Source organism: Hirundo rustica, chromosome Z (genome assembly GCF_015227805.2).
Source record: "Hirundo rustica isolate bHirRus1 chromosome Z, bHirRus1.pri.v3, whole genome shotgun sequence".
Lineage (NCBI taxonomy): Eukaryota > Metazoa > Chordata > Aves > Passeriformes > Hirundinidae > Hirundo > Hirundo rustica.
The window spans coordinates 16,686,498-16,710,511 of NC_053488.1; the positions used below are offsets into that span (position 1 = coordinate 16,686,498).

The window sequence follows — 24,014 nt, forward strand, 5'->3', positions numbered from 1 at the left end:
GGACACAGGAGGACAGGACCTCACTGTGTTCTGCTCCCCCCTTATCTGCTTGTGGGAGCCCTGGGAGAACTCTAGTCTTGAGACATGGGATGGGGACTCCCATCTGGTGATGGGGAAAGAGGTGCTCTTGCATTCATGACCCCACTGGTAATTGAGAAGTCAGAGGAGTCTGTGTTAGGGGCACAATTCCCCTGACCCCCTGATGTGGGACCACCTTGGCAGAAGGATAACCTAGAGAGCCTGTCTCCACCAGCTGTATCTAGGACAAACATTTCTTACAGTAAAATAGTGACTATTTTGTAATATCTCCTGGGTACTGTATTTTGGATAATTATAATTGGCATTGTAAAGGGTTTATCATATGAATGCTTTGGGCTTGTTAATTCTAGGTTGTGAGGAAAGTTATGTAGAAGGAATAAGGAATAGCTCTGGGAAGGCTGCTCCTGGTAAATGATTCACAGCAATGCCCAGGATGCCATTTAGGAGGATAGTGCCTCTGGGATCCAGCTGATTAACAAAGATGGTTTAGCTGTGGGAGTCCAGAGTTATAAGCCAGAAAATGTATAAATTATAATAAGCAGCTTGGTCCTTCTCTGTGGTGAGATGAAGCAGTTTTTGTGGAGGAGTTAATAGGTGTGTACCTGTGGTCCAGGTGCCAAGCTGGGGTTGTGGGGGACCACAGCACTAGAGGTGGCCATGGCAGCAGTGAAATAAGCATCTTTATTATATGTGCTGTGAATCCATTTGGTACACACCTTGCAAGGGAAATGATAAAGCTAGCCTTGCAGATGAAGACTTGGTGAAGCAAAAAAGAGAGACATCCAGAAGCAGAAGTGATGCCTCAGGTGTAGAGAGGTACCACAGAGAGGAGTTTGTGTGCTAAATGAAATGTGCTGGGAAAACAGAATTGTGAATGTTGTTGATTCTATTTGTGAAATGGGGAAAAACTTGAAGACTAGTTGTATATGAGAAAAATATGTAAGAAAACGTATACGTGTGATATTTTCTATGTTAGTATTTTAAAAATATTGAAGTGTTTTGACAGTTTTAAGAGACCAAAGAGTGAGAAAAGAATGTTTAATTTGCTATGCTGAATATGAGCTACACATTTAATATACTTTTAATTAACTGAAAAACTGTGTGTTCCTATGTCATTTTGTTTCCACCATCTAATTTTCTGACTTGTTTTAATCACAACATCATTCAAATCAGAGCTGCAATTATGCCCAATTTCTGTTACTTGGATGTGCTGCCTGAAACCCTTATTATATTCTTTGCTTCTTGCTGTCCAAATAGCAGTAGGGATGAAAAACTACTATTTCCCTTCTTTGGAGGTAATTCTTTCTCTTATAATTTTCCATTTAAACTTTGTTAGGTGGATTGCTTGTTGTAATCTGTTTGCTGAATGTTTCATGAACAAAGCAGATTTTCACCTCTATTCTAAACAGTAAAAAAGTATTAAACTCCTGGGAACACCATAAGATGCATCGCTTTACTGCAACTTTCTCTTACTTGAATATGGTTATTTTCCTTGTATTTTTCAACTTTGCCTTCCATATGAATTACTCTGCATATGTCTGTCTGAATAACATATTGTGGAATATACTGAATAAAGTACTATGGCAAACAATCGCCTGCAGATTTTTACTTTTTGGTTGTCTCTGTATTCAATAACAAAGAATTCAAATATTTGTGAGATTCACTTTCCTTTCAAGGTATCTGCAGGAAAAAATGGTTTTTCAGGCTACACTATTAGTCTGCTAAAACAAATCCATATTTTTTCTATTTACTTAAGTAATTTAGATTTGTTGTAGTAACGATTTCAGTGGAAACTGTGCAATGTGAAATTCTGTTACAAGTAGTACCACAGAGGAATAGTGCTGGCAGTCAAAAGTTTCTTTTTTTTTCACAAGTTTTCTTGTGCTGCTCTGCTTTCTCTGCTAATGTTACATACCTTTTTACTAACTTTTCCTGTTACTCAAAAGTGGGCTTTTCATAATTCCTCTGCTAATTCATCTGTGTTCCAAGGTTCTGGGCAGGGCTAAATGCTTGTAAAAATCACCTCTTCTCCTTTAATGTGGTAGATTCTCTTTCATTATTCTCCACATTAAATTTCAGAGTATTTCATCTATGTGCTACCTTCTATTTTTTTTCCTCCCTAAATCTATCTTCTTTATTGAATCATTCAAATTTTACATTTTCAAGCACGTTAATTTTGTAACAAGAAGATGAACCAGCAGCAGCAAGTGAAACTCTGAAATGTGGAGTAGCTGAACAGTTCTATACCTCAAGAACCCAAATAAGTTCTTCAGCAGGACAGCTCTTTCAAAGGTTCCAGATAACACATGGTGGCAACTCTTGGAGAAGACAAAACGCTTGGCTGAATCTGGTGGAGGAAATCTCGGCTGTGAATGGTCTGGTACTGGCTACAACGTATATCTGTGACAAAGGAGTTCCAGCTCTGCTATCAGATTCTAACACCTGATTTGGATGCTTTAACACAGGGATTCAAGTGTAATGGTTGTATGAATAAATCATAACTCTTTTTTTAAAGAACTAGAAGATGGTGGAGTACGGGATCCCAAACTTGCAGCTCTTCTTTTGATTGGTGATATTTTCTTCAGTAAAGTAGAGGTTTTCTGTTTCAAAGATAGTGGAATAAGTTCCAATTCCAGTTTCCATATCCCATGCATATTGTCATTTATGTGATTTTTTTAATATTTCTTTAACACCCAGATTTCTGTGTGGAATTGGGAGCAGGACCAACTGTCTCACACAGATAAAATATGCCTCATCCAGGGACCTGTGTTAATGAGTGTTCAAGCTTTGTGTTTGTGCTACAAGAGGTTGAAAGAAATGATGACTGAACACCACTCTGACCTCCCTGAGCTCCACTCTGTGATCTCCAAACAGATAACTGATTAACACAGAGTCATAGAATAGTTTGTATTTTAAGAGACCTTTAAAAGGTCATCCCATGCCAGCCCCCGGCCATGGGCAGGGACATCTTGCACTAAATTTGGTTGCTCAAAGCCCCATCCAAGCTGGACTCGAACACTTCCAGGTATGGGGCATCCGTGACTTCTCTGTTTTGGTGCCTCATGGTAAAAAATTGCTTCCTAACATCTAATTTAAACCTGTTCTTTTTCAGTTTGAAGCCACTGGTCATATCCTGTCACTCCATGCCCTTGTGAAGAATCCCACTTGAATCCCACTTCAGCTTCCCTGTAGGCCTCATTTAGGTACTGGAACATGCTGTATGGTCTCCCTAAAGCCTTCCCTTTGTGCAGAACAATCCCAATTCTCTCAGACAATGTTCATAGAAGAGGTACTCCAGCCTTCTGCTTCAGCCCATCATCTTCATGGCCTCCTCTGGACTTACTCCAAGGTCCATTACCTTTTTATTCTGGTGGCTCCAGACCTGGATGCAGCAGTCCAGGTGGGGTTTCTCACCAGTGGAGCTGAGGGGCAGAATCCCCTCCTCCAGCCTTCTGGCTACATTGCCCTGGATGCAGCCTGGGTTGGCTTTCCGGGCTGCAAGTGCAGATTCCTGGGTCATGTTGAGCTTCTCAATCACCAACATCCCCATGTGCATCCCTGCAGGACTTCTCTCAATCCCATTAGCTCCCAGCCTGGGGGTTGCCCTGACCCATGAGTAGAACCTTGCATTTGACCTTGAACTTCATGAGGTTTGCACAGACCTGCCTCTCAAGCCTGTCAAGGGCCCCCTGGATGCCATCCCTTCCCTCCAGTGTGTTCACTGCCCTGCACAGCTCAGTGCCATCAGCAAACTTGCTGAGGCAGCCCTCAGTCCCACTGTCTATGTGACCCACAAAGACATTAAACAGCACCAGTCCCAATACCAACCCTTGGAGAACACCACTTGACCCAGCTTTCCACCTGACATTAGGCCATTGACCATAGCTCTTGAAGTGTGACTATCCAGCCAACTCCTTATCCACCAAGTGATCCATCCACCAAATCTATGTCTCTTCAATTTAGAGACAAGGTTATCATGACCATGTCAAATGCTGTGCACAACTCCAGGTTACTCCAGGTTAGAGAGGCAGTTGATGAGCTTGTCTAATTTGATCTGCTGAGTCACTGAGGAAGACCAACCTTTGAACAGAGACATCCACACAACAAGTAGTACTCTTCCTTTAAATCCTTTGGCTAGCGTGTATTTCCCTTACAAGCGTAACTACATGTTTTACAGGCATTTTTCAGTCATAATGTAAAAGCTAAACACCATGATTTGTATGGCAGCAGCTCATACTTTTAGCTCTATCTTTGCCACTTCAATTCCCTACTGCATTAACCAAGAGAGCAGCCAAAATACTAGAATTGTCTCCTTAATGAGATCTTTTATACTATGGGATCCACTGAGTTCTTTTCCTGCTGCCTGCATTCCTAATGCTATTAGTTAATGCTTTAGATGCAGTGGCTAAAAATGGGGAATAAGGGAAAAATGGGATTTTGAACATTAATTACCTCCAGAAACCACCTATTTGCTGCTATTAAATATCCCATTGCATTTTTGTACAAGATGTATATTTAACAAATTCAGCTGAAAGATTTTTTGAAGGGAGGGCAGGAATATTCCTTTCGAGCTAATTTCTGGCTCCCTTTATAAATGAAACCCAGAAAGCCAACACCAGTTCAATCTGAGAAGGAAGACATCTGGCCGCTGATTCTGTAGAGTATGCTGCTAAGGTAATTACATTAAAAGATGCATCTGACTGTACATACTTGTCTGTGTCATTTGAATAGATGCATTTCCAAATTGTATAAAGCAATTGAAGATGACCAAATTACGGACAAGTTTTCCAGAAGAATAAATTCAAGGTTGTTAAATAATAACATAGGTAGTTCTCGCTACATGGCAGCTCACATGCAGTAATGTCCACTCAGGATCCAGGGAAAGAAATTGCCACTCAATGATGCCAAGATTTTCTGGTTTGAGTCAGTCAGACCTTGGTGGTGCCAATTTTATGACTATGCTACTGCTGCCTAAAGAGGATCCAAGAGGTGTGGAAGTGGAAGTGCATCTGAGGCGTTCCTTTCCAGCCTTTTTATGCTGAGGTCATGTAAATCTCTGTGCTTCGGTTCATTTGTTCCTTGTTTGTCACTTTTCAGTTAGCAAGGACCTGTTACAACCCAAAACTTGTCAATGAATCAGGGACAGAGGGAGAGCAAAACCACTTGTTTTGCTCCTGTTAGTTCAGACCATTTCCATGTGCTGTATTTATTTTGTCTCTACAGGTCTATTAGCACAACTGAGAGAATTGTAAATTTTGATCAGGGAGTGGAAACAAATGGCTAGCATATAAAAGAGGAGGACCTTTTAAAGTAGTTTTGCTGCAGAGAAAATTATGGTAGAATGAGGTAGTGTGGAATGGTACCTAAGGCTCATCCTTTGCAGGGGAACTTTTTTACAGGTGCAGAATAAATCTTTTGCAGAAGCAGAGTTGAGGGCATGGTAACACTCTTCAACAGCATGCTACAATGCCATTATTTCTGGATACTCCAGCTGAAGCTAATGAGGATGTGTAAAGATATCTGTATAGGGGTGCTCAGAATACACAGAAAGGTTGATCCTGTTCAAGATGGGCTGGATGAACTTGGATGACTTTTCAAAGTTCTTTCCAGTCGTGATTTTCATGCTTCAGTGACACATGGGAAATCCACTGCTCCCACTGGAGCAATGAATTCTCAGCAACCTTGAAAAGCCAAGGTGAGCATATGCTAAGTTATGTGGTGTTGCAGACAGAGGTAAAATTGAATGGAGACTGGAGGAAATGAAGGAATGTAGGGACTCTGAGTCAGGCTTGTATAAGCACAGCCTCCTGCAGTGGGGAGCTGGTTTGGTTCAGCAGTAACACCTATTTGCAAAATGCTGCAGGGAGCAGGGTGTGTGCTTCACTGGAGAGGGAAGAAATGCCGCGTCACTTTACCCAGAGCATGGAGACCTGCTGCAATTCTCTCTGGTGTTACTGGGAATGGGCACTTAATGCTCAGCAGCATCACACCCTGTGAATGGGAATAATTTCTCACTGAGGATTAGGTTGTACTGACTCCCTGCACTCCAGAAGAAAGCCTGTTCTCCGCCTTTAGTGATCAAACTCTCATTAAATAGTGAATAGCTGTTCTGTTTTGTGTTTGTGAAGTTGCTTTTCCTTCTCCTCTCCTATGAAAGCTCTGCAGAGAGGAATGGCTGTTCCGCCTCGCCACGGGAGGTCCTGTCTTACAGCACTGCTGTCATTAGTCTTCTGTCACATTGTCAGGCTTTCATGACTCAGGCATTAAAAAAACCAAATAAACAACCCTCTTTCTGAACTAAAATAGCCTAAGAATAGTTTTTTAAAAGCAAGTCTTAATACAACTAATTAGGTGACATTTTCTTTCTGAAAGCTTTTAATGGGACTCACGATTTTACTGCTTGAACTGAAGCATCTTGAATGCTTAATTATTATTTTTTAAACAAAATTCAATGCCATTGAAGTCACTTGAGAGCTTTCATAGATTAAAAAAAGTGAGAAGAGGTCTTGAATATTTTGTAACTTTAAAAAGGGCTATGCTTGTTTTGCAGTTGAGATCAGTACTTCTCAGCAGATCCCCTCTAATGCATCAGAAAATGGTTCCTGAAAGAAGAGAAAAACTTAAAAATAAATATGTGCACATTTCTGAAAGCAAGCAGAACAAAGTAAATAGAGGTAATAAAATAAGTGTCAAAGCTGAGTCTAGATTTTTACTGTGTTGTAAATGAAAATTACTGTAGCAATGCTATATGAGAAAGTACACAGCTCCTCAAAAAAAAAAAAAAAAAAAAAAAAAAAAAAAAAAAAAAAAAAAAAAAAAAAAAAGGCTGGAAGTGTTGGTGTAAGACATGCTTGCAGCCATGGTGTGAACCATCTTGGTACCCAGGTCATGCCCAAATTATGAGTACCTCTGATTGACCTAGTGAGGTGTCCCCTGAGATAAAAGCTTAGGTCTCAGAAGAAATACAGCCATATCAAGGATCTCTGTGTGACTTTGCATTGTCCAGCATAGGTAGGTGCTACCACCCCTACTACCTAGTTCTTCTCTACTTTCCCCCTTCTCATGCAGTCTTTGGCAGGTGGAAATGCTGCTCCAGAAGGCTGGTGGCATCACGGGTGGTGGATCTGCCTTCTCATGTGGAGGTGCTGTGGTGGTGGCTGGGGCTGGACCACAAGAGATCCTTCCACATCAATCAGTCACAGGGTTTACTCCCACCATCCTGGCAATGAGGGGCTGCTGTCTGGTACCTCCTAGCTCCAAGTTAGTGAAAAGAAATGGGATACTCTACATATTCCTTCAGGCTAGAAAATTTATCACCAAGATTACTGATCTCAATCCACAGTCAAACTGAGATAACACATCATTCACCTTCTTCCCTGCCAGTATTCAAGCCCACCAGCCTTGTGTCTTTGCTCTCCCTACACTACTGGTGCTATTATAACCCCTCTGCTTCCACCAGGGATGTGGAAAAATCAGCTGGTTTCAGATGCTCGTTTGAGGGGCAGTGCTGCACTGGCCTGGCAAGGTCAGATCTGGCCAACTACAACCCAGGCCAGAGGAGCTGCAGCAGGATGAAAACAGTGCCCCAGGAAGTGAGGTAAGAGAAGAGGACTCCTCTCTTTCTCCTGGCACAGATTTTGTGGAGGAACACACCCACTCTCCTCCCTGGCTCTATGCAAAGACAAGCAGCACCTTCTGTGCCTGTGGCTCTGGGTTACGTGGCGGCTTCGGAACCTGTAGGGTTTAGAAATGATTCCTTGTGAGAACTGGGACTGTGGCCATAAGGGCTGGACTGTACCAGCTGTGAGAGGCACCCTAAAGCACAGATATCCTCCATAGGAGAGCCAGGACCTGCCCAACACAGAAATAAGTCATGCTCTTAGGGTTTGCAGGCTGAGAGGCTTCTGTGTATATGCTCATGCATAAAATCATTTGTTAGCAACTCAGCAAGATGGATTGAGTTTACGGGGCATGGTTTTGGTAGGGGAGGTGCTTCAGGGGTGGCTTCTTTGAGAAGTTCCTAGAAGCTTCCCCCATGTCTGACAGGGAACCACATAAAAATATCTATGTAGACCATGGTACATACTGGGCTTTTGTAGGTGGTTTGTTCACCTGACTAAAACCCTAGAACAGTCACTAGTTTGAGGCACAATTTGGAAGTTACAAGGCAAGGTTAACAAGGTTTGTACTGCTACCACAAAGGCACCCCGAGGAATATTAAAGCAGGCTTATTGTAATAATTATTGTGAGATTTTGACATACATGCTGAAACTGAGCAATGTGTGGTTTCTTAAAGTCATTGGTGTAATCCACTCTCAAGATGGCACATGGGGAAGAGATGATCTGTATGGTTTTTGTATTAACTTCTTTTATAAACAGAGCTACAGAGCCTACATCAAATCTTTAAGGTCAGTAGAATATTTTCTTCTATCTTTTTTTAATAGGATTGTGTTACTTGGCTTTGCTATGCAAATAAGCTTTTTGTTTGATAATGAGATTCATTTCTGACTTATCCTGAAATGCTCTCTAGTCTCATGAACAAAAGATTTCTGTGACTTTATCTAGCAATTTACATATAAGCAGAGGATCACGCAACTGTGTCCTGTGTGAAATAGCAGTAAAACAGAAATAACCCATTCAACTAACCAAGCCAACTGTGGATGAAATGGCAAGGCAGGCTGACTTTAGGATAAAGCACTAATCAAAAGGAGGCATGACTGTCTGGTGGAGTCTGAATTACTAAGAACACATTAGCAAAATGAAAATAGTATTTTGGTCAATATGGGTAAGAGTATGGATGGCAAACTGTATGGTGTGAAGAAAGAATTACATCAGAACCAGCTTCATAACAAGTAAAAGACACCAAAATAAATTAATTATGCCTCAAGGGGGAGTGGAAGGGAGGAAGGGAGGAAGGGAGGGAGGGAGGGAGGGAGGGAGGAAGGGAGGAAGGGAGGAAGGGAGGAAGGAAGGAAGGAAGGAAGGAAGGAAGGAAGGAAGGAAGGAAGGAAGGAAGGAAGGAAGGAAGGAAGGAAGGAAGGAAGGAAGGAAGGAAGGAAGGAAGGAAGGAAGGAAGGAAGGAAGGAAGGAAGGAAGGAAGGAAGGAAGGAAGGAAGGAAGGAAGGAAGGAAGGAAGGAAGGAAGGAAGGAAGGAAGGAAGGAAGGAAGGAAGGAAGGAAGGAAGGAAGGAAGGAAGGAAGGAAGGAAGGAAGGAAGGATGGAAGGAAGGAAGGAAGGAAGGAAGGAAGGAAGGAAGGAAGGAAGGAAGGGAGGGAGGGAGGGAGGGAGGGAGGGAGGGAGGGAGGAAGGAAGGGAGGGGAGGGAAGGGAGGGAAGGGAAGGGAGGGAGGGAGGGAAGGGAGGGAAGGGAAGGGAGGGAGGGAGGGAAGGGAGGGAGGGAGGGCCTGCAATGAATCAGTTTACCTTTAAACCTGTAACTCTTTGGGCTTAAACAGGGTGGTATTAAATACAAAAGCAACATACTGCCATCTCTTAAGTGCAACCTTATATCTCTGTGCAGAGTTCAGCAGTACCTTTCATATGTGAAGATGCAGTGGAGTTTACTGAGCTGTCTTTTGTCACCTTGGTGGTCTATGCTGTTCTTCTTAGATCTGTTCTGGTTTTGGTTGCTTGCAGAGCTTTTCAACCAGTCCAGGCACTGCCGCGTATTTAACACCTGATCTGTGACCTGACAAATTTCAACAGAGTTCAGCTTTTCAGGATTACACAAATTTTTCATCTAAAGGTGCTGGCTGGGTTCATAAACAGCAGAATGCTTGAATTTGGTTTTATGAGCTGGTGTTCATACGTACAAGTGCTTCAGTCATACTGAATCAATGACTGAAATAAAATGTATTGCTGATATGTAGATCCCATAGTAGATTCAAGTACATTTTGGTGAAATAAAACCTTGGTATTCTCCTGTGAAATCATAGAGAGGAAAAATTTTAGCTGCTTGGGTTTTATTAGGTTTTAAATTATTTTTAAAACTGACTGATTCTAGTAGCCACTGATAAGTACAATCACTGTCTGCTAATAATTCTCTTTTCTTTTCATCTGTTTTCCTAAAGCTTTTGAGAGAAGATATAGGTTGAACATGTTCACCTTCACTTAAATTACCGTCAGACCAAAATTTTCCATGTACCTCGTATTTGTGTACAAGGCTGCACAACATGCTGATTTAGGGGAAATCACAGATTTATAGCTCTTAGAGCAAACGGAGTACACAATGTTCATCTAAACTGACTGCAGCCCTGCTCAGACCTTAGATTCTTTTATTTAACTCAGCAGCTTGCAGTTGACCAAGAGTACAATTTTGGTACGATACACAGGCTTGATTTAAAGACTCAGAGTGCCGCAGAATTTGTCACAGTCATTGGGATTTTGTACCAATGGTCAATTACCCTTTCTCTGAAAAATTACCTTTCTCTGAAAAATGTGTACCTTATTTTTTTGAACTTTGTTAACTTCTTTCTTCTAAAAACTGGATTTTGCTGCTTGACAGCCTCAGCAGACCTAAGGAGCCTTTTATTTTTCTCAGAGATATTTCTTGTGATTTTTAGCTTGTATTTTCATAGAAAAATGTCATAAAATTTTCTTTATACTCAGAAACACTGTTAGGTGGATATCATTTAGACTCCTGTATTCCTATGCTAAGGATCTGACATAATTAAAATCTTCCATCTTAGAAAGGAGTTGATATGATTATGGTGCTTTCTATTTCAGTTACCAACCACTGGTTTATTATTAAGTCTAATTAATTTATGTCTTGGGTATCAGTACTGGTGAAGAAAGAGTTTTTGGTTTTTGGAAAGTATATGCTGTACTTATACTGTAGGAATCATGATTGTTTCTGTGTTCCTCAGAATACTATTTTCAGCATTTCCTTGAGTGTTTCAAACATGCTTTGCAAATAGCTTGAGTTCTCTCTTACTTACTTTTCCATAAGCAATTCCCTTGGAGTCATTTGGCCAGATGATATTAAAAAGTATCTGGTCCATGGTCCAATTTTTCCTTGTGCTTAGGCAAAATCAATAATTATGCTAAGCCTGCATGATCTTCCTTCCAGTCTTTTCTACTGAGAAGTTGAAGTGCAATCAACATATTATTTCCCCAAAGAATGAAAATAAAAAGAGTTTTTAAAAAGCTTGAGAAGCAATCTGTGTCTGGTCTCACTTGGTTTCTTTCCCTTAGGAACCAAGTAAGAGCAATGGGAGACACTGCTGGTAAAATCTATCTTGATGCATTTGTCTCACTGATTTATGAGTAATTATTGTTCCTCTTTTCTCCTTAGGGCTCTTCCTGCAATGATGGAGTGGGTCCGAACTCAGAAAGCAGGAGAAAGTGGTGTGAATATTATCACTGCAGATTTTGTAGAACTTGGTGACTTTATCAGCACAGTCATAAAGCTCAACTATTCTATGGATGAAGGTGAAGATGACACTACTTGATAGTACTGTGATATGTGTGTTGCATTATTCAGAATTTGGAAAAAAAAAATGGATTGTATTCTAAAAGGATTATATTGTAAAACATTCATCTTCTCGTAACACACTAAGGAGTTTAGGGCTTCAGTGGGTGGGCATAAGGGAAATGTTTTCATCATTCATGATCATTTTTCATATTTGTGTTTAATGTGAAGAGCAAAACTAAACATGTTTACAGTGTTTGATAAAAGAAGGCCATTTACAGGTTCTCCATGAGGTACCAAATGTGATTCATGTGTCTTCTGTGGTTATGAACAGTGCCAAGAAATTTGTTGTTTTCAAAGCAAGGGGATGTATATACTGTCCTCTTCCTGCTCACAGCAGGATTCCCAACGGTGTGAGCATTGCACCAGGAGACTGAGGACAGTGTATCTGGCACGAAAATTTAAGCTGCTACATTTCATCTGTTAGGTGGTCCAACTGATCATATTCATCACTGAGCTGCAGGTTTAAATGCCTTTGTGATGTAAATCCAAAGTCATGCTTCCAAAACATGCATAATCAGTGGACAGTAAATGTAATGTGTTATGTACCATAATCAGTGGACAGTAAACGTGATGTATTGTGTAGCTTGCACAAAGCATAGACAAAATCCTGCTTGCTTTTTCATTCTCAGAATGGGGTTTTCCTACGTGTCTGCCGCAGGTCAAGCCAGCAAGTATGTGATACGGGCCTAACTCTGTAATCACAGAATGGCCTGGGCTGGATCCTTAAAGATCATCTAGTTCCAACACCCTGGCCACCGGCAGGATGCTTTTCACTAGACCAGGTTGCTCAGAGCTCCATCCAGCCTGGCTTTACATGCTTGCAGGCATGAGGCATCCACAACTTCTCTTGGCAACACATTCTAGTGCCTCATCACCCTCGCAGCAAAGAATTTTTTCCTAATATCTAATCTAAATCTACCCTCAGTTTGAAGCCATTCCCCCTTGTCTGTCACTGCATGACCTTGTAAAAAGTCTCCTCCACCTTTCTTGTGTTCTCCCATTGGGTACTGGATGGCCCACATTAGGTCATCCCAAAGCCTTCTCTTCTCCAGACTTAACAATCCCAATTCTCTCAGCTTTTCCTCATAGGAGAGGTTCTCCATCCCTCTAATCAACTTCCTGGCCTCCTCTGGACTTACTCCAATGGGTCCTTGTCCTTTTTCTGCTGGGACCCCAGCTCTGGCTGCAGTGCTCCGGGTGGGTCTCAGCAGAGCAGAGCAGAGCAGAGCAGAGGGGCAGAATCCCCTCCCTCCCCTGCTGCCCATGGGGCTCTAGATGCAGCCCAGGACACGTTTGGCTCTCTGGGCTGTGAGTGCCATGGCCAGGGCATGTCCAGCCTCTCACCCAGCAGCACCCTCAAGATCTTCTGGGCAGGGGTGCTCTGGGTCTGTTCATGCCCAGCCTGTGCTGATACCGGGGGCTGCCTGTGCATTTTTGTTAAACCATATGAAATTCCCATGGACCCACTTCTCAAGCTAGTCCAGGTCCCTCTGGATGGCATCCCATTCTTGAGGTGTGTCAACAGCACCACTCAGCTCGGTGTTACCTGCAAATTTGCTGAGGGTGCACTTGATTCCTTCATCTATGTCATTAATGAAAATATCAAATAACACTTGTCATAATATGAACCTCTACGGGACAGCTGCTGGTACATATTTTCCCTGGAAAAACTGGTTCCAGCAGGAACACAGTTAGGCCAGCTTTGCACCATTTCTTCCCAGGATTAATCTTATGTAAGAGCCTGATCCCATATCCATTGGATTGAATAGGAAAACATCTGTGTTTAGCATGGATTGAGCATAAGGTAAGTGAGTTGTGCGTACTCTAGGATGTGCAGCATTTTGTCCCGTGGTGGAAACCCGATTTCTGCAAGACTGAAACTGCACTTGAAACAGGTGCAGTATAAGCTTCTCTTTAAGGCAGCTATGAACAGAACACTTTTCCACTGATTACAGAAAATCAGTGCCAGTTTCATCGGCGAAAAGTTCCTGTACTGAAGAGTGTAGTAGTTCAATTCTAGCTAATAGCAGTACTCTACAGTCCTTAAATTGTCTGTGGGATATAACACCACATAACACAAGATTGAAAATCTACTGAATGTCACTGTTCCAGCAACAAAATCACTGATCATCATAATTTTAGAGAAACATATTTAAAAAGTAAATAGAAAATGTAGTAATTTATAAAATGAGAGCGTTGCAACTGTGTGACACCTAACTGGATAAAATACAGGCAGTCCTATCTTCTGGACACATCAGTACACAAGTACACAACTTTGGAAAGTAAAACATCTCATCTGTACAAAACAATAGATTCTATAACATCTTACAAGGAAATGCACTTTGAAATATTGCAGGGTTTTATGGGATAGAATTAAGGTCAAATTTCTTTTGATATTACTAGAACTTATGGTTGAGTGAGAAGAAAGAATTGCATCATACAGTCCATTGCTATTTTCTATAAGATGACGATGACTTATATCCCATCAGTTTAGAAATTCAGAAATGGTCATATTGAACAGATGGGTAACAAGCATTATGGGGGGTTTCTTGGCTTTGTTTTAGGGACTGGAAGGAAAAGAACACTTTCTGCTATTTTGTACTGAGAGGGTGCCTTGGAAAAAGTGTATGCACATGTCAATGTGGACTAAAGAATAATTTAAGGGTGTGTGTAGTATAATGATACATTTAAATATATGTGTATAACACAGACATCCTTGCACACTTGCATAATGATTTTTGGGGTTCTGGACAGGAATACTATAAAATTGTTTGAAAGAAACCCCTTGCAGCTGTTAGGAAGTTGTGATAGCTCTTTCAGCAGCATTCTCTTCTGTACAGGTTGGGACTCTACAAGTCATCCCCAGTGAAATCCCAGGCATCTAAGCTAGTTAGGTTTTTTTATGGCATCAAAACTTCACCCAGACTATGTCAAAAATTTACCTAGAGTCACAAGTCATGCTTTTGTTGAACAAGAGATATGACTTTAATGCTTTCAACCACAACTCAGCCATCAAGTTGGCTTGATAGACTTTATTTCTGGTTTCCACAGGGCCTCCAAGTAAAATTTATGTAACAAACATATAAAATGAAACATGAAAATAAATTTTTGAACCCACACCTATGTGGGTGTCCTACACAGAAATGTGAAAATGCTTGCTTATTTATTGGCAGTATGGTGTGAAATGCTTTTTTCCACGTAGATGGAGTTGGTTGCTTCCAGACTCCTCCTATGATCCTTAATCTGCTTAAATATGGTCAAAAGAGTTAATCTGTCCTTCTAATACAGTAAAGTGATCCGAATCCTTGGGTGGAGGGAAAATTAGTTGGTTATTTGTTTGTTTGGTTGGTTGGGTTGAGGTGGTTTTTTTGTTTGTTTGGTTGGTTTGGGGGGGGTTGTTTTTGTTTTGTTTTGTTTTGTTTTTACTCTGGTTGAAATTCTCTTACATCTGAGAGCATCGACACCAGGTTTCTGCTGGTACCCCTGCTCAAACACACACCAGATGCAGCAGGCTTTTCACTTGCTCAGAGGTGTACTCAAGGCAAATGCTTTGCTGTATTTTAAAAAGTGTATGTGTGTGTGCCTGTATATATGAGTAAGTATAGAGCTATCTAGAGTTTGTTAGCGTTGTTAAGAAATGTTTGCTTAGTGTCAGTTTTATTCTAATTCTCCTTTGGAAATAAATAGAAAATAAAAGCAAAGCAAAAAAAAAAAAAAAAATCCTCTGACAAGAAACAATAATAGACAAATTGTATCATTTGTCCATTAATGGGGAAGAATACTAGCAAAATGTTAAATTCTGGTTAAAAAAAAAAGTTCTCATTTAGCTGTTGATCTTTCTATTGGAGAAGCACAGCACTTTATGGTAGGAACAATTAAACAAACTTGCCTTAATTATTAAAAGATAAAAGTGCATGTGGGGATATACTATCCATGCTCTTCTGAAGATTTCATCTGTGAGGGCCTAAAACTGTAAGTCCTGATAGAGATGCACTCCCTGTTGATGTTGTTCGGGGATCTTGCCAAAAAAAGAACAAGCCAGAAAGTACTATGCAGCACAACTGGACCATTCAAGAGCCCAGTTTTGCCACCCATATGCAGCTAAAATTGTCTTTGATTTCAACCAGATATGTCCTTGCAGGGTTGGGTCAGACATGTTATTCTGATCCCATTGACTTGGAAGGTTTCTTCACATGTATTATGAGAAATCTTGCATGAGAAATTAGTTTCAATCAGCCCATTAAGGAAAAATACCTGTCTACACTATTCATCCGTATAAGCATTTACTAACACAAACTGTCATGTCATTCACTGCCAAAACATTTTTTCACTTCTTCTGCTTATTATCCCCCTCCCTATGTTCATCATGTATACATCGGATGCTGTTGTCTTCTGGCAGTATAATGTAATTACTTGATCCTTTCTTTTCACCCATACCTGAAAAATGGTGACTGTGCTGCACACACGGAATGTCTCAGCTCTGTAAACCCACCTGGCTCCATTTTTCAGTTTGCACGTGCTGAGACATCTTTGTTCCGTACTGATCTAACCTGCCAAAATGCAATCCAAACACGAGGTGATTCCTGGAGTGCAATTCCTGCATTGTATAGTGAGGAGTAAATTGGAATCAGACCACAGGAGCGTAGTTTTAGAACTAATGGGTTATTTGCATTATTTTGCTGTTGGGTACATTATCGGTTTTGTAGGTCCTGCCATTTCAAAACATTCTTTTAAGTGTACACATGTATGTGTATATAAATATATATGCATGCATGGTTGAGAGGGAATGTATGATCCTGTATGCTGGGCTTAATCTTTCTGTCATAGTGATACAAATCTAGACAGTTTCTACTAACTTCAAAGTAGTACTAAGCCTTTACCCTGAGATGAGAGTGAGCAGATAGTCACTATGTAGTAATTATAGGCTGTGTTGCAAATTAAATTTAAAGTTGTGGAGCTTAATTCCACAAAATTTAAAAAAATATATTTGAAAAATATATTTTAAAAGCAGGGTGCCCTAAAAACACAGTTCCAGTGCTGTTTATCCTCAATTTAGCATATGAAGCACTAGTTATTAGCAATTGATTAGGCCATTTGGTGATTTCAAGAGTTCAAGTAACACCATTTCAAAGTTCTAAATTCCTTTTCAGTGAAGTAAAAGCTAATCGTGTATGATGTATTTGCCATATCTCAGTGGTTGCTTCTGTGTTACATACAGTCAATGTTGTTCTGAATTATATGTGTTTACCCAATGATGAGGTTAAAATATTCTGTATAGTATGTGTAATGTATTGATTACGAGTATTTGGAGTTCAGTGGTCTATTTAGTTTTTTACTGTGCTACTGTTTCGTAGGTATGTGTATAAATGGGATTATGGATTGTCTACAGTGTACAAGGAAATAATAATTAATCCTAAAGGAAAAGGGCAGTTATGTGACCTGCCTTAATGCATTATTGTTAAATCTCCTAATTATCAGTTCTATTTCAGATGTTACCAAGGGTTGTCCATAGAGCTGACTCCCTCACTTTCTGGCACGAAGGAGTTAAACTTGGAGTTACTTGGAGCTCACTTACAGATTTGTAAATAAAGAATAGGAAGTTTGCCTGATAAACTGCCTTGACTGTACAAGGTGGCAAAGGCATGGTTTCCAGTGTGTTACAGATCCAATCGCTTCTGCGCACACACAACTCCTGCCGATGTCGGCAGGAATTGTGATCATGTAATTGAGTGGCCTAAAATTCATCTTCTGGAATATAGTCATGATAGGAGGATGGGGATATCCTGGCTTTAAGGAAGTGCCTGGATGCTATGCAATATTGCTCATGTCCTGTGTTGGAACATAGCTTTAAATTTGCAGGAAGAGCTTCGAACTTTTCTCCAGTGTAGGTTGGACCTATCAAAAAGAAAGAAAAGGAAAAAAGAAAAAAAACCACCTCCTTATGTATAAATTGTGAATGCCAAAGGCTGATCAGCATGGCCTGGCCTGCCCACATACAGCATTCTGTTTTCAGGAATCATGGGAGCTTAAAAAAACCCCAACAACAACAACAACCTGTAATTATTCCCTCTGCTGGACCTGCTTGGGAATCTCTACATTGCCTACAAGTATGACTCCTGTACTATTTCCACAGCTAGGTCTAGCTTTCCCTTCATAGTTTAAGGCACCTGATGCCAAGAGTAACTAGGAAAGAAGTACTAACTAAACACAGAGTGTCCACCTTGTGCCTGGCTGGTTGGAGTAGGGTGTCTGCACATGAGCAGCACAGTTGGGATGAGGTCAGCTTCAGTCAGATCCACCTGAACAGTGACTGAAGGTAACCACAAGTCTGATTTCAGAGCCTTTTCAGTTGTCCAGTTAAAATTCAACATCTTCCCACTTCTCTCCTTTGCCTCTGCTCAGTGCTGATAATCTGACTTCTGCATGCACCTTCACCTACCAGCTGTGAATATTAGATATTTGTCAGCTTCAGTATATCATAGCAGTCTACATGGTAGTATAAGATGTTATTTGTATGGGGCTAAATGCTGGTAGTAGGCCTCATCTGATGTCCCAGGACGGTTTATCTCCACACTCCAAGTTACATACACACGTCACCTTGGCCATTGAGTATCTCCTCAGAGGGAGGTGCACTTAGGGATTTTTGTTTCTGCAGTCCGATGGCATGTACTAATCTCTTCCTTTGGTCCTACAAAGATCAATTTGATTGGAAAAAATTCCTCAGTTCCTGCAATTAGTTCTGCTGTGAAGTGTGAATCCTTAAAGCAGAATCCTGGAGCTATATGTAATTACTGTTACTGAAAATAAAAATACATGGTTAAAACTACAATTGTAAAAGGAAAAAGAAAACTTATGTGGGCTTGCCAGGACAGTTAGGTTTTTGACTGCCTCAGTCATCAGTAGTTTAGTATCATCTAGGTGATGATTATAAGCGTGTTATTGCCACACTGCCTCCTGATACTGTTCAGGGTCTCTGTACAGAAGCCTTATTATTCCCAGTGAGCATTAATGCATTCGAATGACTTATCTCCCTTTTGGTGGGAAGGTTGATTGTGTAACACTGAGAACATGGAGCTCCCTGTGTGTTGTGCCCACAAAGGTTCACAGAGCTGCACCTTCTCGTTTTAGGATCTGTTTAATGGTACTTTAATAAATGTTGTGTTAAAAAATGCCTACAGTTCTGTATAGCAAATGTGAATTTTTATGACAAGAATGTGTATTTAAAGTTTAAAAAAAAAAAAAAAAAAGTAATATAAAATCCAGTTTCTTTGTATCCAGTGAAACATCTAATAAAGCTCTGGTACCTGTAATCTTGTTTGATCGCTTCATTGCTTCATTTAAGGCTTTTCATGTAGGAGGCTTTGGGGTTATGGGGTGGAGCCATAAATTAGACACAGGCTGTGCTGTTATGGTAGGGGTGTACATGTACTGCCCCATGACGGCATTGCTCTGGGAGTGTCCTTTCCACTTGGCTGTTACGGGGACCCTTCAATACCACAGGATGCTGTGATCCGTCCATGCTGCCAGGGGCACAGCAGGCTCCTGGCTACCTCTTTTCCCCTGTGGGATTCTGCAGCCCCAGTTTGCTTCAAGCAGCAAAGCACAAGGCCCGGTGGTGCAGCCTGCTGGCTCATGCCACCGGCGGTATCTTGCACACAGGGGACGGCACTTCTGCCAGTCTGTCTCGTGGTCCCCTGCACCCTCGCACACGGCTGCCCGCGGTGAGCACTGCCCACTGTCGTGGCAAACACACGCCCCTGGCCTGCAGGTGCAGTGAAGCAGACGGTCTGCTGCCCCAAGTCTGGCTCCAGGACATACCAGTAAGGAGGTGAGTCTCTCCAGCTTCTCCCTGGTGTCTCCTGGGGGGTGTGGGACCCCTCCTCAGAAGGGGGCACAGGCAACTTCTTGGCAAGAGTGCTCTGTAAGCAGGAGCAGCACCAGCAGCTCGGCGTCCTGCAGAAGTTGGGTGTGGCATGTTAAAAGCTTAAAGTCTTTCTGCATGGCAGAAGCTTGAGGTTTAGGGTTTGGGTTACCTTATCTTCCTAGCAAGGCCAGAAATTTTGTTTTCCAGGACAGACTTCTATTGCTCATTTCTTCTACTGTGTCACAGGCAAAATCAGCCCAAGTGCAGTGGCCTCCTGCTCTTTGTGACCTCTCACTTGGCCCAGGTGAAGGCAAGAAGCCAGGTGCCGGCTGCAAGGCTGCAGTAGAAGAGGCCATGAATGATGAGCAAGTCTCTCAGTGACTCCCTGCAGAAACCCATGAATTAAATTTGCCTGCTGCTTAAAATATCTTCCCACTTCTTCCTACCCCACGGGTACTGTCTTACCAACAGGAGCATGTTAATTGATCGGTACACAGAATAAATTTTCACCATTGCTAAAGTGGTTACTAAACAGTAAATGTAGCCTTTAGTTTGGATCAGTATCAATCAACAAAGCTTCTATCTCTTCTTTAAAATGCTGGAAGTGATACCAATTTTTCATACAGTTATGAAAAGCTAGCCAACCTGCACACAGAGAAGTAAAACTCTGAAGGTCTTGACAGTGCAGTGCTGCTGGACTAGAGCATGTGGGAGCTGGCACAAATTGCAGCAGGAGCTGGCCAGCTGGAAGGGACGTCAAACACGGGGTTGAGTTTAGCATGATGGCTCCTAGTGCTTTTACTCACATCCAATAACAAGTGTTCAGGCTGGATGTACTCTACAGGCATCCCTGCTGGGAAGGGGCAGGGGGATGTGGGGGTGGGGCTGGCAAAGGAATATGCCCACAGAAGCTTCCTGCAATCTTGAAAGGCCCAGTTGTTCCAGTGTCCAGTAGCATTTCATACCCTTGATGCCCAAAAATAGCCTGGAAATGAAACCCCATAGACAGGTGTCCATAAAGCAGGTATTTGTTTATTGCAGTGCTGGAGGTGAGGGGGATTTCTCCACCTAACTCACCCACCCTTATCAAGTGCTGTGGTTTATTTATACAGTAAGTATCCCTTAGTATCACTGTGTCACTGCAACATCATCACATATGCGCTAGAACTAATTGACATTGCATGAACACATGGTTATTGGAGAGTTCTTCTGCCCTGTGCTTGTGCCTGCCCAGTTCAGGGGTCTTTGATGAAGGCTTCCAAAGTCTTCTTCACATCCGAACTTTCCAACTTTGTCTTTGAAGCATGCACAGTTACCATGTTCCTTGGTCTGTCTGGTCTTAACCCCAGCCTAAATTCTTTGTATCTAATTGGCTTTGCACTTGCCAATTTCTCACTAGTACTATACTTACCTATCTTCTCTTAAGCCATCCACCTGGTGAGTTTTTCCTCTTTTTGTCTATTCAGCATTAGGCAACTAGTTAACCATATACTAACCATTACATTGTCTAAAAAGTTATTTGTATCACATTATATAGGTATAAAAGTTATGACTCAGATTATATAGGTATAAAAGCTATGATTCGGGTTATATAGGTATTGGGTTATATAGATATATATAAAAAGTCATTATTTAGGTTATGCTGATATCAGGTTATATAGATATATCAGATTATATTGATATCTTATAACTCAAGTTATATAAGCACCTTGTAACTTTGATCTAAGTTATACAGGCATCACCCTTTAGCAGGCCAGTGTGCACCAAAGTCAATGCAAACATCTCAGCTCCCCCCTCTCTGGAATATAGTGCTTGTACAGTCACACAAACAGTTCCTTCTGCAATACCCACCTGGTGTTCCTATCTTAGACAAACTACACTGAACATCAGACACCTTAGAAGGGAAGAGGCGGTTTATTGGAGGGAGGGAGGATGCACTTGAAGATGACCCTCTTTTGTATCTATCCCAATCACACAGATTCAACCCAACCTAAATGTGTAGCCTGAAAGACATACCTGATCACCTTCATCTTCAAATAAAAATATTAGAGCCAGATAAAGCCATGGAAATCGAGAAACTTAAAGACTGAACAAAAATCTGCAGGCAGGTATGGGGTTTGCAGTGCTTCTTGTTAGTCGTTGTTCCCTCACAGCATTCTGATTAAAAATAAGAAAGTTTTAAAAACTCCTACTTGATTTACAGGATACACATGCTCCTTTTTCACTAATGTCATGCCATCTATGCAGATACATTCTGTTTCCTTGTTCCTGTACCGTTTCCAGGGTTGCAAGCACCAGCCTCATTAGCAAAACTATTGTCTGAACAAACCATTTCTGTTCCCTGAGAAGACATCACATTTCCGAAGCTTGTAGTTTTCAAAGAAGAATTTGAGAGCATGAGCTGGGGTGTGTTTTGGATATGTCAGGTACCACACTGATGAAACAGCCAGTATAGATCCTACCTAGGAGTATAAGCCAGCAGTCTGAGCCCTGTTACTATCCAGCAGTCTAAGCCCTCTGGCTTTACTTTTCTAGAAATTCAGAAACATGGAACCTCTCAATCTGCATTCAAATCCAGGAGGAGGAGGGGGTGTCATGTTACTGGGTGAAACCTGAATGAATTCCTTGTTTGTTGTAGTGCACTAAATAGTTAGTTAATTTTTGTTATTATATTGCACTGGGTGGTTTATCATATTTGTTTCCCACTGGTTGTGGTTCCTCTCCCTGCCCCTTTCCCCCAGGGTTAAAAAATCCCCACCATAAGAGTTTCTCCCTCTTTCTGTTCCTCCTGGAGTTTGAGTTCTACAATAAACCTGTGGGACCATGGTTCTGAGGAAGAAAAAGAGCGCCTCTGTCTTTTACCTTCTGTCCATTATCAGGGTAATGCACCGGGGTCTGGAGCTAGCCAAGATTTGACCCCGAGAGCGAGGAACCCCGATACTTGTTCCTAAGTTTCCAAACCCTGCCAGCCCCAGTGCAAATGTGACCTGCTGTGGCCAAGAACACTGGCACCAGCCAGGGTTTGCCACTTTTGCCTTTCTCTAGTGCCATACTCTTCAACCTGGCAGTCATCTGATACAAGTCATCAGAGATCTTGCAAAAAGTTTTAGAGCGTTGGTTTCTTAATAAAAAATCACCACATTATTTTCCTGCAGTAATGGGAAGATTTTGCCCATGTTCATTGAACACTTGACCCAAAATCTGAACAAAGTCCCATTGTGTCATGTATCTGCAACCCTGTAAAATACATCTCCGCTTTTCCTCCAATTATAGCACTGAGAAATAGAAAGCATGGAAGCTGTTGGAAAGAAAACATTCTGGGTGTACTTTTACCTTCTTTTGACATTGTTGCTCATATGGAGTCACTGCATGCTCCCAAAGTGGCCAATAGATTTTAATAATCACATTGGGATTGCTTCAAGAGTGTCTGGTTTTATATTTTACCTGAAATGAAATATGCAATTAACAGTGAATACAAACAGAAATGTCTGCAGTCTATTTTCCAGGTTATTGAGAAATATGGTTTGTCATCTGTCTACCTTTCAATCCTCTACTGACAGTTACCATCAGCACTTTACATACAAAAGTATGTAAACAAACTTTAAATAACGAAGCAATAAAATTAATGTGCTTTGGCAGTCAAAAAAGCAAATCACAGTAGGGATCATGGGGAAAGATGTAGGAACAAAGTAGAGCACATCATTATGCATTCATCCATGCACCATCAATACTAGTACAGTTTGGTCAGTCAGTATTAAGGGGCATGTGGCAGGCTTAAGAAGACTCAGTCAGGGCAACAAAGATGAACAAAGTTACAGCAAACTTCCAGCTCAGGAAAGTCAGGACTCCTCGGATAGGAAATGAGGATGATAGGAAGAGGTATCACAGCTGGCTATCAAACCACAAGTGGCATGGCTGCAAGTGGTGGCCCATAAGCAATAGGATGAGTTATCACCTGAATCTTTCCAGAGGCGTGTTCAGAGCATGCATAAGGAGACTTCACCTGCTGGGTAAGTACGCCACAGCACTTCTTACCACGGGATGCTGAGATGGGTGTTGAATGTTTTCATCAGCCCAAAAGGAAGATTAGGGACGTTCAAGAAAAATAAATTTGTTGAAGGTTGCTAATATAGAGAGAGCGGATTCATCTCATGAAATACCTGTGCTGTGAATAGTTTGGTGCTGGGGGAGTTCTTAGGAGCAATTGTTTCCTAACAGAAAGAAACAAATATTACTTTTACTAGTAAATAAGTTAATCTTTCATGCAAATCAAAATCTGATAGCTCTTGTCTAGTGATGAACAGAAAAAAAGTTAATTCATATTATATGCATGTGAAGATAAGCTCTGCTTGGATAGCACCCCCTAGAGCACCCTTCTGATTTGTTATCACAGGGTCACAGAATACTTCAGCTTCATTTATTTCCATATTTAATCCTTCCTAACACCCTTGGCTAGACAGGATAATCAGGTGCTAAAAACACTTTGTGAGAGGAAAAGATTTTGTTGTGTCTTTGTTCATCTATTTGATGTAGTGATTTTCATAAGACTACCTTGGATATTTACCTGGTCCACATTTGGGTAACAGTAGTGTGTGGTGGTGCAGAACTGTTTTATTAGGTTTTTATAAGAAGTTTATGT

General features: G+C 41.3%; 1 protein-coding gene across 1 annotated transcript in view; it reads left to right on the forward strand.

The window, feature by feature from the left end:
- PLCXD3 (phosphatidylinositol specific phospholipase C X domain containing 3) overlaps positions 1-18,758 on the forward strand; it is a 95,806-nt gene extending 77,048 nt beyond the window's left edge. The window contains exon 3 of the mRNA XM_040090410.2: positions 11,332-18,758. Coding sequence (XP_039946344.1) covers positions 11,332-11,488 — 157 coding nt within the window. The 3' untranslated portion in view covers positions 11,489-18,758. The remainder of the gene's footprint in view (positions 1-11,331) is intronic.
- The last annotated feature ends 5,256 nt before the right edge of the window (positions 18,759-24,014 follow it).